The 18900-nt window shown below is 36.3% G+C and overlaps 1 protein-coding gene and 1 pseudogene across 1 annotated transcript; one reads left to right on the forward strand and one right to left on the reverse strand.

Annotated features, from left to right (window-relative positions):
* The first annotated feature begins 2515 nt into the window (after positions 1-2515).
* Positions 2516-4714, forward strand: LOC120148414 (probable protein phosphatase 2C 24). The gene is made up of 4 exons (XM_039161540.1): positions 2516-3147; positions 3233-3544; positions 3913-4018; positions 4101-4714. Exons 1-4 carry the CDS (start codon positions 2653-2655, stop codon positions 4454-4456), a joined length of 1269 nt encoding a protein of 422 aa, XP_039017471.1. The 5' UTR covers positions 2516-2652; the 3' UTR covers positions 4457-4714.
* A 10930-nt stretch (positions 4715-15644) lies between these two features.
* On the reverse strand, positions 15645-18600 carry LOC120148267 (annotated as a pseudogene).
* Positions 18601-18900: the final 300 nt, after the last annotated feature.

Below are 18900 nucleotides of genomic sequence, written 5' to 3' on the forward strand. Positions count from 1 at the left end.
CTCGACTCGAACTTGAAAACTTTAAAAGTAAGCTCAACTCAACTTAAACTCACAAGCTAAAAATTATCAAGTTCAACTCAAACTCGAAATATAATATTGAAACTTGAACTCAAAAAGGCTTGAACTTAAAAAAAAAAATTAGAAGCTTGATTGAAGTGAAAGAATAGTTCACTCAATGCTCACCAAAAGGCTCCATGATTTTAAATGTCAAATTACCTCTATTATTTATAGAAGTTAGTTGTGATGCGTTTCTATGTTTCTTAGCAATGTGAGATTGTTTTGTTCTAACATTTTTACTCTTTAGACTTTTGGGATGCTCTTCTATGTTTCTTAGCCATGTGGGATTGTTTTTAAAAAAATTAAACCAAACAATATCATTTTATTATGATTTTTTTAACCCAAAATTTATTTTTTAATTATAGTTATATAATTATATTTATTATTTAATATGTTTTACCTTAAATATTACGTTGTAGTTAATTTGAATCATTTTGTTTCACTTGATTTTATGGTTTTTAACTTATATATGTTATGACTTGTTTTGAATATGACTTGTGATATAAAAAAATTATTTTTTATTAAATATTTTTGTTATTTTTATTTAATTTTTTAAATAATTATGACGTCGTCTGATTTTTCCGACCGATCAGACCGATTCAACCGATTAAACTAGTGAATCGGTAACATGATCGATTCGTTAACCGATCCGATTCTAAAAACTATAGTTAAAGCCAAACGTAAGAAAAAGCGCTATTACCATCACCACGTAACCCTCGTTTCCTTCCTCAATTTTCCCCACTTTTACCTATTCCTACTTCTCCCCATACGTGTCATCATCTTCTTTCCAAGTATCCATTCCCATTTCAAACGCTTTTACCCACACGTCACCACCATTTGTCCTCCCAAAGAGAAAATACGAAAATAATAGTAGTGTCTTATGATAATTTAATTTAAGATTAACAAATAAGAAAAATAAATAAATATTATTAAAAATATTATAAAATGTAAAATTTTATTGAATGTAAAATTTTATTGAATGTAATCTAAAAAATGTTAACTTTTTAATATTTTTGATTATATAAAATAATATTTTAATTATCAATAAAAATATTATAAAAAAGATTTTCAACTAAAAAATATTAAGAAGAAATTAACATTTTAGATTTAATTCAATTAAAAATATTATATTTTTTATAATATTTTCGATCGTTTTTCAACCGAGTTCGTCCAATCAAAATAAAAATATAATATTTTTTATAATATTTTTCATCGTGTGTTAAACTGAAGCGTGGTTCTTTAAACTTTCCCGAAAGAAAGACGAAACAACTCTTCTCATAACTCATGCTCTCTGGCCTCTTTGGTGGCAGGTATTTTTTGCATCCCTTGAAGAAAGTGCTTGTGGAGTTTCAACTTTGAATTCCAAACAAGACGTTAAAGCCATGAAACCAAACCAAACCCAACAATCCTACTCTTGCTTCTATTTAACTCAACTCTAGTTAAACCGGCTCGCTATTTACCTAATTTTTTTCCACACCCCCCAACAATCACTTGGCAACTCAAACTGCAACTCACTTCGGTTGTATCATTTTACGCGTGTACCCCTCTCCAAAGGGTTTCTCCCTCACTTGTGGTCCCCGCTCTACCTTACTTTCCTCTTCGCATAACACGTTGTCCAATCATCGTTTCCCACGTTTCCTGCAGAATCCAGCTTCTGTGATTTTGTTGCTGCCGCCTGCCTACTTGAAAATATGCTTCTACTTTTGAAACTTGTGTAAGGTAAAGGGTCATTTCCCAGGGAATTCTTTTCAAAATCCGGGTCGGGTATAAACACGTGTTCTATTTAAGGACCCAAAAGATTTTAGGCGTCAAATATGGACACTGGGACCCATAAGTCAAAATCAGCAACTGGTACGTGAATGAATTTGATTGGGCCACGACGCCGTTACTGGAATAAAATTGGAATTTTGAGAGAGAGATAAAAAATCATGCTCAATCTCGTAATTCACGATGGGGACACGTGGATAGCATCTCCAATTTATTAAAAATAAACATTTTTTTATTTTCTTTTCATATCTCTAAAAAAGTTAAAATTGATCAATAAAATAATTTAGTGAGATGAGATATTAGGTAATTTAAATAAAATTAATTGTTCTTTAATAATTATGAATAAAATAAATTGAGTTAGAATAATAGTAATTTATTCTACATACTCGCGTGATTAACCAAAAAAATATATTTGAAGGAAGAAGAAAATAAAAAAGTGTTTGGGGTAGGACCACATGCGTGTCAGGCAAGGAAGTTGCTTTGTAGAGCGCTGTTGAGATGTGATTGGATTAGGGGAACACGTGGTGGATACGGATGTGAGATCAGCGGTGGAGATGAGCTCCTTTCCAAATTAGAGTACTGCCTGTTTTCTGGTCTGCCCGAGAATACATCGGGCAGTCTGGCAGTGGCAGCCCAAAGAAACAGCTTCTTTCTGAACCGAAAGCTTCTTCTGTTTAATTTAAATGCTTCTCTGTGAATATATCGGAACATTTCATTTTTCGTATTCATTTTTACGTTGATTTCGTTTTTGAAAAATAGAAAGAAGAGTATTAAGGAATAAAATTTGATTGTTTTGACATCAATGATGATGTGGTCTTAGTTATTCTTATGGCGGAGATCTGTTGCAGTGTGGCGAGCGAAGGGGAAGCAACAATACTGTACGAGTCGAGTTCACGCGCAGCAAGGAGACGTCGAATGGAGCTTAGACGAATTAAAATCGTGGACGTGGCTGCATCGGAAGCTGAAAACAGCAGGAAACGCAAGAAGATGCAAGCTTACGCGACATCATTTTTTCTAGACTGTGAAAACGCTAATGGAATTCCTGCTTCCAATGAGGAGAGGAAAAAACGAACGGTTAAACCTACAAATGGAAGATCGGAAACGAACGGAACGATAATTAAAAGTCACTCGAGTCCCTCGCTACTGAATGCTGTGACCGATTCCGATTTGCATCCTAAGTTTGGCGTCGCTTCGGTTTGTGGAAGGAGAAGAGACATGGAAGACGCCGTCGCAATTTGTCCGTCTTTCCACCGCCAAGGCCAGGACTACGCCGGCAGTGGCTTCCACTATTTTGGAGTCTATGACGGTCACGGTTGCTCTCACGTAGGAACCTTAAAATTTTAAAATAATCAAATGTTTCTTTCTTTTAAGATAAAATTGAGTATCGTTTGGCGGTCTTGGTTGTAAGGTGGCAATGAGGTGCAAAGAGCGGTTACACGAGCTGGTGAAAGAAGAGCTGGAGCTGGCCAGTGAGAAGGAATGGAAAGGAGCAATGGAACGTAGCTTCATGCGCATGGATAAGGAAGTGATAAACTGGAACGAGAGCATGGATGGCGCTAATTGCCGATGCGAGTTACAGTCTCCCGAGTGTGATGCCGTTGGATCTACTGCCGTTGTCGCTATCCTAACGCCTGATAAAGTAGTTCTTGCCAACTGTGGTGATTCGAGAGCTGTTTTGTGTCGTAACGGAAAGCCTGTTCCTTTATCGTCTGATCACAAGGTTAACTCGCACGGTAGTTAGCAGCTTAGAACTTAAGAAATTCTGCAAGAAAATGTTTCTTGGCTTTCACCATATTTCTAGTTAGCCAAACAAATTGCTTTAAGAAATAAGATTTTCTTGGAAAATGGTTTTTATTCCATCTAATCTCTAGGCAGCGGAGCAGCTTTATGTAGAGCATGTATTAAGTGCACCGTCCTCTATGCTTATCATGCGGGAACAAGATAATCTGAATCCGATGGTGGGATTTTTTCCGGCTGTTTCAACAACTAAATTTTGAAGAAAAAAAATATTTTGAATTGGGAGTATCTTTTATTGTACCATGATAAATAACTAAATAAAGCTCATTTTTCTCTCTTGCATGTAAACAGCCAGATCGCCCGGATGAGCTGAACCGGATCGAAGAAGCGGGAGGTCGGGTCATTTTCTGGGATGGTCCTCGAGTTCTGGGAGTCCTCGCTATGTCCAGAGCCATAGGTAAAATTTAGAACACTAAAGTAGGCTTTCATTCTCTTTTAAAATCCGACCCTGCTCACTTGAAGCATTGTCTACACCACAGGTGATAACTACTTGAAACCGTACGTGATTTGTGAGCCGGAGGTTACGGTTGCTGAGCGGACGGCGGAGGACGAATTTTTAATTCTGGCTAGTGACGGTTTATGGGACGTCGTGTCGAATGATACTGCATGCAGGGTGACGCGCATGTGTTTAAGGGGGGGAAACTGTGATTTAAACGCCCTGCTGTTGTCGGCGGGAAGAGTGGAAGGGGAGGCGGTTGGAGGGTCAGTGATGGGAGGAGAGATCTCGGATAAGGCCTGCGCTGACGCGTCCATGCTGTTGACAAAGCTGGCGTTGGCTAGGCATAGTACGGACAATGTTAGCGTAGTCGTGGTGGATCTAAGGAGAGCCACGTAATGGTCGTTTGAAATTTCACTGTTTTTCTTACTAAAAAAGGAAAATAAAAAGAAAATTCAGTGTTTTTCTCCCCCCTATTCACGTGATTTTGGTTCATCGGGAGTGAAACCTGAAGGAAAGGGTTGGTTATTTTCTCTACATTTAATGAGCTCTTTCCAAGTCTGATTGGACAAGAGATTAGAGTGCAGTGAGCGAATAGAAGATGATTGCAAAATGTCTTTAAAGATGCTAGAGAACAATAAATATTTTTCAAAACAATGTAGTTTCATGTTTAGGGTCATATGAAAGAGTTCCCATACCCCAATTCTGAACTAATCTTGACATATGTATATAATTAACCCATATGCTTGTATAAAAACGAACCTACCAAGCACAAACATCTCTACATTCCCACTTGCTAGTGAAAATGGGAGAGACTCGAGAAGTGATAAAATAACCGTAAGGATCCTTCAAAATTTTAAAAACAATAAGTAGATATTACTCTTTGGTCCCTCTAAAAATTAAAATTCACTGTTAGCTCTAATTTTTTGCCCGGCTTCGCCCCATGTATTGTTTGTACAGTTTTTTATATAGAGGAGAAAGATTTTGCTCTTAGTGTGTATTGACTGAGAGATTTTAACTATATGTTATAGAAATTGTTGATATTTATATAATTTTTTAAATATTTCAAATATGTTTAATATTCCATTATTCTAATGTATTGTAGTTTATTTCTCACTTTATTTATGGATAAACCTTTTTCTGTTACATTTTTATTATCATTACTTTTTTTTATTATTAAAAAATTACATTCAATATGAAAGAGAGCTTACGATGGAATCAACGTGACAACCCCATGCTCATTATTATCGACATCTCATGCCTTTTTCCCACTTCCATGGGATTTGTTGTTGTTAAAAGAAGCATCTGAATCTTCTCGCTTGGCTTCTTCGTTCTTTGATTCTGGGACACAAAAACAAAAGCTTATGAATTTCATGGCTGCAAGAAGTGGCAAAGGACCCAATCATTTGTTCATTTAGCTTTGGGTTCCTTGTCTGACAAGTACTGTCAAGATACAAACAGGGAATGAGTTGTCTTTCGCCATTTTCCTTTTTTAAAACTCTTAATTATTGGGGTCCAATGCCCTTGTACTAGTTTATGGTTTTTTTTGCCTTGATTAAAAGATACACGTTCATCTAGCTCTAAGAAAACTTGTATAAGAGAGTTGCGCTTGTTTTACTTGATTGGCTTAACTCATTATCATAAGAGTATTGCCATTAACAGAGCTACTTGTTTAAGTGTATGGATCTAACCCTACCAAACTTTTCATTCAGATTCCAGAAACAACGGCATTTGACCCTTTTCCCCCCGTTAGTGCTTAAATTTTCTTATTTCGCTACATGGATCTATTTTTGGATACCATAAGTGATGTTTAAAAATCATTTAAATTTAAATTAAGGTATTTAAATCTATTGTTCACAAAAATCTATTCAACCCATTGTATCCGTTTGTATTTATGTTAAGATATTGGTTGAATTGAGGTTGTTAATGCCACATCAATAGATGTGGATTCAATTTGAAAACATAAAAACTGAAAATTATATTTTGAAATAATAATAAATACTGTTCTGGTTAGGGATGGGCGTGAGATCCGATGCCGACGGGTTCCGACCCGACCTGACCCAATCTGGTCATATTTTTTAAAAAAAAAAAATCGGGTTCAAGTCGGGTAAGTTTTTTATAGGCGATGTTCGGGTCGGGTCGAATTCGGGTTTATGGTGAAAATATCCTATCGACTCAACCCGAAAAAAATATAATTTTACCTTTGTAACATCCTCCATGCCGGGTTAGTGATTAATTTGCAAAGTTTCAACATTTGGTGATTTAAGTAAAATGATGGAAGAGTTTAATGATCTATTTGAGTTATTTGGTGTAGGCTTGAATTATAAAGAAGGAGAATTAAGAGGGCAAAAGAGTAATTGAGTAAATGAAATAATTAAATATTCCTTAGGGTGATATTATAAATCACGTGGGCATTTGAGATAAGCATTCCAGACTTTTCTCTTCTTCTCTTCCTTCTCCAACCGTGAAGCTTGCAAGTAAAGGTAAGAATCTGAACCTTGGTAGTTTCTTTGATTTTTAGCTTGGAAATTGAAGTTTGGATGTTATATAAGCTAAAGGAAAGCTTATATGACATTAAGACAACAAGATAAGTGTTTTAGAGATAGATTTGGAAAATGAGTTTTTAGATGAAATTTTGATATGGATGAGTTTTTGAAGTTTGAATAAGATTTTTGACTTGTCAATAAGTTAATTAAGAAGTATGAGGTAATAGAATTGAAATTAGAACAAGTTGGAATTTGAGTAAGATTCTTCAATTCTATATGGATGATTAGTTTTTTTTAGTTTAGAGGTATTGAATGTATAATAATTAGTTTAAGTAAGTGTATGAAAGCTAAGAGTATTAAAGAGAGTGAAATATGTATGTTTGAGCTGAAATGAGATGATTTCCGAGCTCAAAATAGGATTTCTGGGCTAGGGGAATCGGTACCCATTCAAGGGGAACCGATACCCCCTCAACGAATATGAATTTCCAGAATGCTAGAGGGGAATCGATACCCCCAGGGGGGAAACCGATTCCCCCATGTATAAAAAAAAAAAGAGAAAAGAAAGAAAGACTAAACTATTAATTCCTTAAATTGGTAAGCTATTAAAGATTAATTTCAAGACATAGACATCTGATAATCATCTTGGAAATTATGTTTATGTAGATACCGAGCCTACACGAGTTCGGGAACAATCTACAATAGGATCGATCGAGGAAAAGGCAAAGAATATAGGTGAGTGCATATGCATAGCATAATTATAGAAATATACTCCATTTTAGACTTGTGATAAGTCTAGATTTTATATCTTGGTACATGAGCATATTATGTATTATGAGACATGACATGAGTTCATATAAAATGCATTATATGACATGAATATGTGGGAAAAGTTATGAGCTATGTGAAAAGGTAAGAATTTACATGTCTACGCGATATAGACTACGTGAAATGTAAAGCCCATGTTATGTAGATGAGAACTATAGGTATAGTTGGCATGCCAGGGTAGAGGGTCTACGCGGTCCTTCGGGATATATGTATATTCTTTGGAACATGTGTGAAGTCTTGGAAAGACACATACTTGATCCCTAGTATATGTATATGATTCTTAAGGAATTCTATGTGGTCCTTATGGACATCATTATATGGCACTACGGTGCAATTCTACGCGGCACTTCGGTGCATTTATACGAGCTGTGGTGACAACATAGTGCACAACCTCACATTACTCAGATACCTTAGGTTCTCAATATGCTATCATGGGCCAATAAACTTATTAATACAAATTCATGAATGTTAAAGTCATACGCTTACAGGTATGGATATTGATGATGTAGACTACATTGATTAAGTACATGTTTGCATCTTATTTCATATGATCATGACATTTTCATTACATTGCCTTGTTATTATTATTGCCTCACTAAGTCGATGACTTAGCGTGTGAGTGTTTCACACGTAGGATCCGAGAAAATAGACGAGACAGGTGAAGCAGCTTGACAACATTACTCCTGCAACCATCATACCAGAAGCAACTTAATCAGTAGGTCATTTTGTTATGTAAATGGCAGTTGGCATGTAATTAAAGGGTTAAGTTGTGTATGCTCTGAATATTTTGGTAAACTTATATTACAATATGTATATTATCGTATTTTCTTAATATAAGTTCAAATATTTTGCTATTATTTGTTAAGAGTTGTGTTTTAAAGTCAATGTAGTATCTCTGACTCATATCCGGGTCGGGTACGGGTTGGGGGTGTTACATTTAATGGTATCAGAGCTATGGTTTAGCCGATTCTAGGCATAAACCAGAGTCTATAGAGTCTTTAAATGGAATACATGCCAACAAATAATGAGAACTTCTGATCTGGTATAGTATGAGTATGTTGTTTTGCTAATAGAACAATGTGTTTATTCTTATTAGATGTACGGACATAATAGCTCCCGAAGTGAAGCGGGAGAAGATAGGCATGCTGAAAGCAGTAATTCACCTGCCCTAGCCAGGCAAGGTGAAGAACAGGCATCTCAATGAGTGCCTGTGCAAGATCAAGATACGTTCTTCAGAACGTTAGACGCTATTCTGACGCGTCTTCAACCTTCTGCTCCACTAACTCAAAGAATTAATGTAGCAAAAGAGTTGAGAGGTTTAGGAGCTCCCGAATTTAAGGGAGAAGCTGAGGAAGGTCCAGTGTCAGCGGATCTTTGGTTGAATGATTTGAAAATCATGTTAGATGGTCTCCAATGTTCCGAAGTGGAGAAATTAGATGGAGCTGTGTCTTTATTGAGGGGTCAGGTGAGGATATGGTGGACGAACATCACCATGAGGATGTCAACCGACCAGTTGACTTGGTCTTTGTTTTTAGAAGAATTTAAAAACAAGTATATTGGAGATCAGTTTATCCGACAAATGAAGCAGGAGTTTATGAATTTGAAGCAGATGAGCCGCTCTGTATATGAGTACAAATGTGAGTTTAATAAGCTGAGCAGGTTTACAGTTGAGCTTGTGCCTACTGAAAAAGATGCTTGCGAATGGTTCGTGGAGGGCTTGCGCCCTAGACTTAAAGAAATGTTGATAGTATTAAATTTGTCCTCGTTCCAGGAGGTGATCAATCGTGCAAAAGCTCTTGAAAGGGCTCAGAATGAAAGATTTGGGGACTCAAGAGTTCAGACATCAAAGAGGATGACTACTTCTTCTAGCTCAGTACCAACAAAAAGGGGAAGAGACTCGGGATTTCGTTCACAAACTAGATCAGAATCAGTTGCATCGTCTGCTAGGGGAGCAAGTCAGGCAAGACCTAGACAGACGCAGTCAGTGGAATCTGGTGCTGGGAGATCTACTCCGAGTCAAGGGAGACAGTGTCAACACTGTGGGAAAAACCATTATGGGGCTTGTCGTATGGCTGTTGGGTCTTGTTTTCGATGCGGAGATGCCGGACATTTTATCCGATATTGTCCATTGATTGTTGGTGAGCCTGCACCATCTGGAAGAGTTGGTTCTTCCTCACAAAGAGGACGAGGAAGAGGCAGAGGAAGGAACCCGTCTGAATTCTCTGCTCAACCTGAAGTTCGATCCACTGCTCGGTATACAATCTAAAGACAAGTGAAGACCTTGATGACCCTGATATTATAGCAGGTACTTTTCAGTTGTATGATAAATTAGTATTGGTGCTGATTGATCCGGGTTCTAATTATTCTTATATTACAAGTAAGTTAGTAAAGGAGTTGAGGATTCCTATAGAAGCTACGAGTAATGTAATGATAGTAACTAATCCGTTAGGGCATAGTACTCAGGTGGACAAAGTCTGTAAGGGGTGTCCCATAAAGGTTCAGGGAATTGAATTCCCTGCTAATCTGATGGAATTACCCTTTGACGAGTTTGAAGTGATTCTGGGAATGGATTGGTTGTTTCATTATTATGGGAATGTCGACTGTAGATTGAAAAAGGTAACCCTGAAGAGTCCAGAAGGAATAGAAGTTAATGTGATCAGTGAAATGTGTAATCCTTTAGCAAGGGTAATATCAGTGATTTCTGCCAAGAAATTATTGCTACAAGGATGTCAGGGTTTTCTTGCAAATGTGATTGATTCAAGAGCTCAAGAGAAAAGGTTAGAGGAAATTTCAATAGTTCGAGAGTTCCCTGATGTTTTTCCTGCTGAATTGCCAGGATTACCTCCGGATAGAGAGGTAGAATTTCAAATTGAAGTAATGCCAGGAACCGCTCCAATTGCAATGGCACCTTATCGGATGGCTCCGAAAGAATTGCAAGAGTTAAAGAATCAATTGCGAGATTTGTTAGAAAAAGGATTTATTCGACCAAGTGTGTCACCTTGGGAGCTCCGGTGTTATTGTTAAGAAGAAGGATGGATCAATGCGTCTCTGTATTGATTATCGACAGCTTAATAAGGTGACCATTAAGAACAAGTATCCACTTCCGCGCATTGATGACTTGTTTGATCAACTAAAAGGAGCTTCGGTATTTTCGAAGATCGATCTACGTTCAGGTTATCATCAATTGAAGATCCAGGAGAAAGATATTCCGAAGACAGCTTTCAGAACGAGATATGGTCATTATGAATTCATCGTAATGCCATTCGGAGTAACGAATACACCTGCTGCTTTCATGGATCTCATGAACAGGATTTTTCAGCCCTATCTGGACCAGTTTGTTGTTGTCTTCATTGATGACATACTGGTTTACTCGAAGTCCATTGAAGAGCACAGCACACATTTGAGGCTAGTTTTGCAAATTCTCAGGGATAAAAATCTCTATGCGAAATTGTCTAAATGTGAATTTTGGCTAGACGAAGTAATTTTCTTAGGGCATGTGATCTCGGCAGTTGGGATTAGAGTAGACCCTCAGAAGGTTAAAGCTATAATGGATTGGGAAGTTCCTAAGAATGTGTCTGAAGTTCGGAGTTTTCTTGGACTTGCTGGTTACTATCGAAGATTCGTTAAGAATTTTTCGATGATTGTGCTGCCTCTAACAAAGCTAATGAGAAAGAATGTACCATTTGTTTGGACTTCTGAATGTCTAGAAAGTTTCGAAACTTTAAAGAGAATTCTGACAGAAACTCCGATATTGGTTCAACCGGAATCTGGCAAGAATTTTGTAGTATACAGTGACGCATCCCATAACGGGTTGGGGTGTGTATTAATGCAAGAAGAAAAGGTGGTAGCGTACGCATCGAGACAGTTGAAACCACATGAAAGGAATTACCCCACTCATGATTTAGAAATGGCTGCTGTAGTATTCACTCTCAGGATTTGGCGTCATTATCTTTATGGGGAGCGTTGTTACTTATATACGGATCATAAGAGCCTGAAGTACCTGATGACTCAAAAAGAATTGAATTTGAGGCAACGTAGATGGGTAGAGTTCTTAAAGGATTATGATGTGATAATTGACTATCATCCCGGAAAGGCTAATATGGTAGCAGATGCTCTGAGTAGAAAGACGTTTGCAGCTTTACGAGCTATGGATGCAAGATTATCTTTAACGGGAGATGGTGGTCTTTGTGCAGAATTAACCCTTAAACCAGCATAGTTGGAACGAATAGGAGAATTGCAAAGTAAAGATGAAATGTGTTTGAAAAGAATTGAACAAGTAAAGAACAAAGAGATTAAAGACTTTGAGATTAAGTCAGATGGAAATCTATATTGTAAAGGAAGAATTGTAATACCCGACAATGACGTCTTGAAGAAAGAAATTTTATCAGAGGCTCATTGCAGTCTGTTAACGATGCACCCGGGTGGAACCAAGATGTATATGGATTTGAAGGATCGATTTTGGTGGTCAGGGATGAAGCGAAGCATCACCGAATTTGTGTCTAAGTGTTTGATATGTTAACAAGTCAAAGCCGAGCATCAAGTTCCATCAGGATTATTGCAACCGCTTTTCATTCCTCAATGGAAATGGGAAAATGTTACGATGGATTTTGTTTCGGGGTTACCCTTGACTCCGAACAAAAGAGAATCAATCTGGGTAATTGTTGATCGATTAACTAAGTCAGCGCATTTTCTTCCGGTTAGAACGGATTTCTCTATGGAAAAGTATGCAGAGCTGTATATTAGAGAAGTTATTAGATTGCATGGAGTACCTGTTTCCATAGTCTCTGATCGAGACCCTCGATTCACTTATAGATTCTGGAAATCTTTGCATGAAGCGTTGGGAACTCGTTTAAACTTTAGTACGGCTTTTCATCCTCAGACTGATGGGCAATCAGAGAGAACTATTCAGATATTGGAAGATATGTTGAGCATGCGTAATGGAATTTAAAGGATCATGGGAAAAGTATTTACCGCTGGCAGAGTTCGCTTACAACAATAGTTATCAGTCGAGTATTAAAATGGCTCCCTATGAAGCTCTTTATGGAAGGAAATGTCGTACGCCTTTGAACTGGTATGAGCTCAAAGATAAAGAAGTGCTTGGTCCTGAGTTGATTCAGGAAGTAGAAGAAAAGGTCCAGATAATTCAGAGTAATCTCAAAGCTGCAGCAGACAGACAGAAATCATATGCAGATCTAAAAAGGAAAGAAATTGAATTTCAAGTTGGAGATAAAGTGTTTTTAAAAGTGTCTCCATGGAAGAAGGTGTTGAGATTTGGTCGAAAAGGAAAATTGAGTCCTCGGTTTATTGGACCATATGAGATTGTAAAGAGAGTAGGACATGTAGCATATCAGCTAACTTTACCACCTGAGATGGAAAATATACATGATGTCTTTCACGTTTCAATGCTTCGAAGATATAGATCTGATCCTTCCCATATCGTAAATCCAGAAGAGATCGAGGTACAACCGGATATGACTTATGAGGAAGAACCGATTCAAATTTTAGCACATGAAGTTAAGCAATTGAGGAACAAGACTACTCCTTTGGTCAAAGTGTTGTGGAGAAATCACAAAGTAGAAGAAGCAACGTGGGAGCGTGAAGAAGATATGCAACATCAATACCCTCATTTGTTCGTGCAATGAAAATTCGAGGACGAATTTTCTTAAGGGGGAGAGATTTGTAACATCCTCCATGCCGGGTTAGTGATTAATTTGCAAAGTTTCAACATTTGGTGATTTAAGTAAAATGATGGAAGAGTTTAATGATCTATTTGAGTTATTTGGTGTAGGATTGAATTATAAAGAAGGAGAATTAAGAGGGCAAAAGAGTAATTGAGTAAATGAAATAATTAAATATTCCTTAGGGTGATATTATAAATCACGTGGGCATTTGAGATAAGCATTCCAGACTTTTCTCTTCTTCTCTTCCTTCTCCAACCGTGAAGCTTGCAAGTAAAGGTAAGAATCTGAACCTTGGTAGTTTCTTTGATTTTTAGCTTGGAAATTGAAGTTTGGATGTTATATAAGCTAAAGGAAAGCTTATATGACATTAAGACAACAAGATAAGTGTTTTAGAGATAGATTTGGAAAATGAGTTTTTAGATGAAATTTTGATATGGATGAGTTTTTGAAGTTTGAATAAGATTTTTGACTTGTCAATAAGTTAATTAAGAAGTATGAGGTAATAGAATTGAAATTAGAACAAGTTGGAATTTGAGTAAGATTCTTCAATTCTATATGGATGATTAGTTTTTTTTAGTTTAGAGGTATTGAATGGATAATAATTAGTTTAAGTAAGTGTATGAAAGCTAAGAGTATTAAAGAGAGTGAAATATGTATGTTTGAGCTGAAATGAGATGATTTCCGAGCTCAAAATAGGATTTCTGGGCTAGGGGAATCGGTACCCATTCAAGGGGAACCGATACCCCCTCAACGAATATAAATTTCTAGAATGCTAGAGGGGAATCGATACCCCCAGGGGGGAACCGATTCCCCCATGTATAAAAAAAAAGAAAAGAGAAAAGAAAGAAAGACTAAACTATTAATTCCTTAAATTGGTAAGCTATTAAAGATTAATTTCAAGACATAGACATCTGATAATCATCTTGGAAATTATGTTTATGTAGATACCGAGCCTACACGAGTTCGGGAACAATCTACAAGTAGGATCGATCGAGGAAAAGGCAAAGAAATATAGGTGAGTGCATATGCATAGCATAATTATATAAATATACTCCATTTTAGACTTGTGATAAGTCTAGATTTTATATCTTGGTACATGAGCATATTCTGTATTATGAGACATGACATGAGTTCATATAAAATGCATTATATGACATGAATATGTGGGAAAAGTTATGAGCTATGTGAAAAGGTAAGAATTTACATGTCTACGCGATATAGACTACGTGAAATGTAAAGCCCATGTTATGTAGATGAGAACTATAGGTATAGTTGGCATGCCAAGGGTAGAGGGTCTACGCGGTCCTTCGGGATATATGTATTTCTTTGGAACATGTGTGAAGTCTTGGAAAGACACATACTGATCCCTAGTATATGTATATGATTCTTAAGGAATTCTATGTGGTCCTTATGGACATCATTATATGGCACTACGGTGCAATTCTACGCGGCACTTCGGTGCATTTATACGAGCTGTGGTGACAGCATAGTGCACAACCTCATATTACTCAGATACCTTAGGTTCTCAATATGCTATCATGGGCCAATAAACTTATTAATACAAATTCATGAATGTTAAAGTCATACGCTTACAGGTATGGATATTGATGATGTAGACTACATTGATTAAGTACATGTTTGCATCTTATTTCATATGATCATGACATTTTCATTACATTGCCTTGTTATTATTATTGCCTCACTAAGTCGATGACTTAGCGTGTGAGTGTTTCACACGTAGGATCTGAGAAAATAGACGAGACAGGTGAAGCAACTTGACAACATTACTCCTGCAACCATCAGATCAGAAGCAACTTAATCAGTAGGTCATTTTGTTATGTAAATGGCAGTTGGCATGTAATTAAAGGGTTAAGTTGTGTATGCTATGAATATTTTGGTAAACTTATATTACAATATGTATATTATCGTATTTTCTTAATATAAGTTCAAATATTTTGCTATTATTTGTTAAGAGTTGTGTTTTAAAGTCAATGTAGTATCTCTGACTCATATCCGGGTCGGGTACGGGTTGGGGGTGTTACAACCTTACATATATTTAGGAATAATTACAATAATATCCCTCTATATATTATTTTTTTCAATTAAATCATTGTTTTTATTGAATAAAAATAATATTTTTTATTATTTCGTGTGGAATCAGGTCGAATTTTATATCAAAAATTCGATTGGATTCGGATCGGGTAAAAGGTATATATTTTTCGGGTCGGGACCCAAACTCGACCCATGCCCATCCCTAGTTCTGGTAACATTTTTGTATTATAATATTTTTTAATTTTTTAATAAAACAACTAAATCGGACCCGTAATGACATCAACATATACCCTTTAACAAAAAAATAACATTTCAATGAAAATAACGAGACACATCTTGAAAAAAAAAAAGCATTTCAATGAAAATAAAGGCTTATTTGAATACAAAATTGAATCGTAGAATTTTTTTTAAGTACAATCAAAGACATGAAATAGTTGACAATCTTTTTCAACGTTTTAGCTTCTTCCGTCCCCCCAAATCAGCATCAGTTCCTCCAATTTTGCTCCCTTTCCAATGAAAAGAAGAAAATATTGAAAATGAAACAAAAATGCCAAAGGATTTCACTGGTCGAATTCATTGTCAACCATGTTTTATCTTTTTGATTTCATATGGTTATAAAATAGCTTTAAACAGATAGCCTGTACCCCTTTAATATTTCATTATGACATTATCTTCAAGGACCTGCAATATCATCACCAGCATCCTAAACTTTGAACATTTCTTCCTCAAATCACAACCAAAACTGCAGCAGATGTGTCAGAGTCAACAAACAAAACACTGATTAGGTTCTCAAATGAGAATCTCAGAAGGTCAAATACATGGAAAAATCTTATAAACAATGTAAATGCATAAAGAAATGGTGGCTAAAGATAACAAATCAAAGCGCACAGTCTGCAAACATGTATATGTCAACTGGACGATCAATGTGAAAAATATTTGTGGGTAGAATTACATGATACACTTTTTAATAAAAGTGAGATGAAACTTACATCGTCTGTTCAATGCAGGAACAGAGACAGCAGTAGTGTCCCTCAAACGAGACTGGACTTTTTATCTGCAGGCTTAAGAATTTGGAAAGAGCACGTTAGGCTTTCATCACGCTCATCATTGCACCAGCATTATCAAATTCGCCACAATAATTGGGAGCGGAAAATATTGTCACAAGCTGTCTGTCAGAAAAGAACTCGTATCCATCTTCAACAACCTGAAAGAGAAGCATCATGGTTCGTTGCTTTGCTTACACAATCCACACACATAAAGAAGAACGGAGCAAATTTCCCTAACCTGATGGGCACGGCAAACAAGGTCCATGTCATTTTTCATTAAGAACTCAGAGACTCTATCTGGGCCAAAAGTAAATGACACCCCTCGATCACTCATACCCCAGCCTTTTATGCCACTACCGGGATCTGACCAAAGTAAATCGCAAAGCAGACCAGAATCGGGAACATCAGTTGGACGTTAAACTCCTAACTTGATCCAAATGTGTTAAATCGGGGAAAGGCCGCCATGCATGCACATATCTTGTCATCTATTACAGCAGCCACTGGAAGACAATTAAAACACTCGGTAAACTTCCAAAGTCTTACATTGAACCTTCGTTTGCATTCATCATAAAAGCCATAAATCCGGTTAATAGAAGCACATTCATGATTCCCTCTCAAAAGAAAAAAGTTCTCAGGATATTTGATCTTAAAGGCAAGCAAAAGGCATATTGTTTCTAGACTCTGCTTGCCACGATCAACGTAGTCCCCCAGGAATAAATAATTAGCATTAGGGGGGAAACCCCCATATTCAAAAAGCCTCAGAAGATCAGAGTACTGCCCATGAATGTCACCTGGAAAAAGAAAACAAAAGATCGTAGACTACTCAAATTTCTTTCAAAAAGTTTAGGCCAATTGTCAAACTTAGGAAGCCAGATTTCCAGAATTAATATTCAAAATAGAATGTGAATTCTCCACTATAGTATTTCAATGTAGTTGTGACTTCCACATGAAATGAATGTGAATTCCAACATTTCTTTTGAGTTTCTTTATCTATGCATAATTGGAACAACCTAGTACCAAACAAATATTACTTCATCAGTTTTCAATACTTAAAGGAAGTTACATTTTAAATGAATTCAAAGAGAATAACAAACACTAAGACCTTAAAAATTAAAATGGATATTTAAAATGAAGGAGGCTTCAATAAATGATAGATCTCCTTTCTTCTTTATGTGGTTTATCGTTTTCATGATCCTCTATTCGTTCATCATGTGAAAGCATACTAAAAAATAGTTTCCACTTTCAACAATCAATAATATTTAGAGCATTCATTGATGATTAACATAAATAATCTGGTTTCCCCATCCATACTATGCAGAAACAACCCAAAGCCTCCTCAAGTTACCAGGATATAAGGAAGCAACTCAGCCAGTCTAAAACATTCTTGTATTTAAACTGTAGCTAACGACAGACCCCACCCCACCTGTAGCATTAAAATCCTACGAAAATCTAAACGATTCATAAAAAGCGGTTACAATTCACACCTTCAATCTGTCATCAAATTCAGATCATATGCAGTTATGTGTCACAGAGTTGATCAATAGCTAAGAAACTACGTACTCAACCCCGTTTTCAACCTTATTCTAAGCTAAAATTGAGCCCATACTTCCATCTTACCTCATATTAAGAGAAAAAAAATCTGGATAAGAACCAATCATACCAAGAACAGCACCCAGAACATCAATTCTGGATTAATACAATTCAAGCAAAGATATCAAGTATATCCTCAATGCAGCCCGATGGACAAACATAATCGTTCGAAAAGCTAAGAAAACATTTCCCCCGAAATCTTTTAAACTTTTCCCTAATCTAATCAAATTTCCATATAAAAGGAGGAACGTTTCGTATAAGTTTTTAACTTTTGCCTCACACATTAAAAATTCAGAATATCCCAACCCTAACATTAAACATACATAGACCCAAACCATCAATTTTCACGATTTTTCAACTGAAAAAGACAACAATAATTAAATAAAGGCGCACCACAGACCTTGATGGGAGCTTCAAGTTCAAGAAGATTAGGCTGTTGAAGAAAGATTTCTCTTGCAACAGTGCAAAGCTGACGGATCTCACCTTCCAACAGCTGCACCTGCTTCCCTGACCCCGTTTGTTTTAAATCCAATAAGCGATGTATTATATCATCCAAAACCGCAGGTTCCATTGAAACAGATCCCATAATTTGGGGAAAATAATAATGATAAAAAAAAATCTCCAATAACAACAAAATTTCCAAATTCCCTACTCTTCTCTCCTGAATTTTGATTTTGTTTTAGGAATTCTTAGAAAAGGAAAGAGTCGGACGCCTGGCTTTTCTTTCTTAATTAATGCCTTTTTACTGCTAATACAATATATGCAAAAAATAAATTAAAATAAGGGCGGCGGCGAGTGGCTGACTGACTGAAACTCCGATGTGGCGGAGAAGCCTAAAATTTTATATGTTCGAAAATATTTTCGTCGGAGTCCATAAATCCGCACTTCGTTAGGCCTCAGGTAAAACTAAAAGCAGTTTTTATTTATGATAAAATTTCGAAAAGACCCCTCTCTTCTTTTGTTATCGTTAGTTTGTTGAAGTTCTTTTAGTAACTTCATATTTGGCCGATTTATTATTTATTAATGCCAACCAAGTATAGAATATAATCATATAAATTAATTAATTTTGCTTTGTAATTGTATATAATTTCAATACACTAATCGCAAATTTGTTTTGAAAAATGTTTGGTAATATTTTATGGCAATTTAACTGGCAAACAAAT

The sequence above is a fragment of the Hibiscus syriacus genome, unplaced genomic scaffold (genome assembly GCF_006381635.1).
Source record: "Hibiscus syriacus cultivar Baekdansim isolate YM2019G1 unplaced genomic scaffold, ASM638163v2 tig00110956_pilon, whole genome shotgun sequence".
NCBI classification, from domain to species: domain Eukaryota; kingdom Viridiplantae; phylum Streptophyta; class Magnoliopsida; order Malvales; family Malvaceae; genus Hibiscus; species Hibiscus syriacus.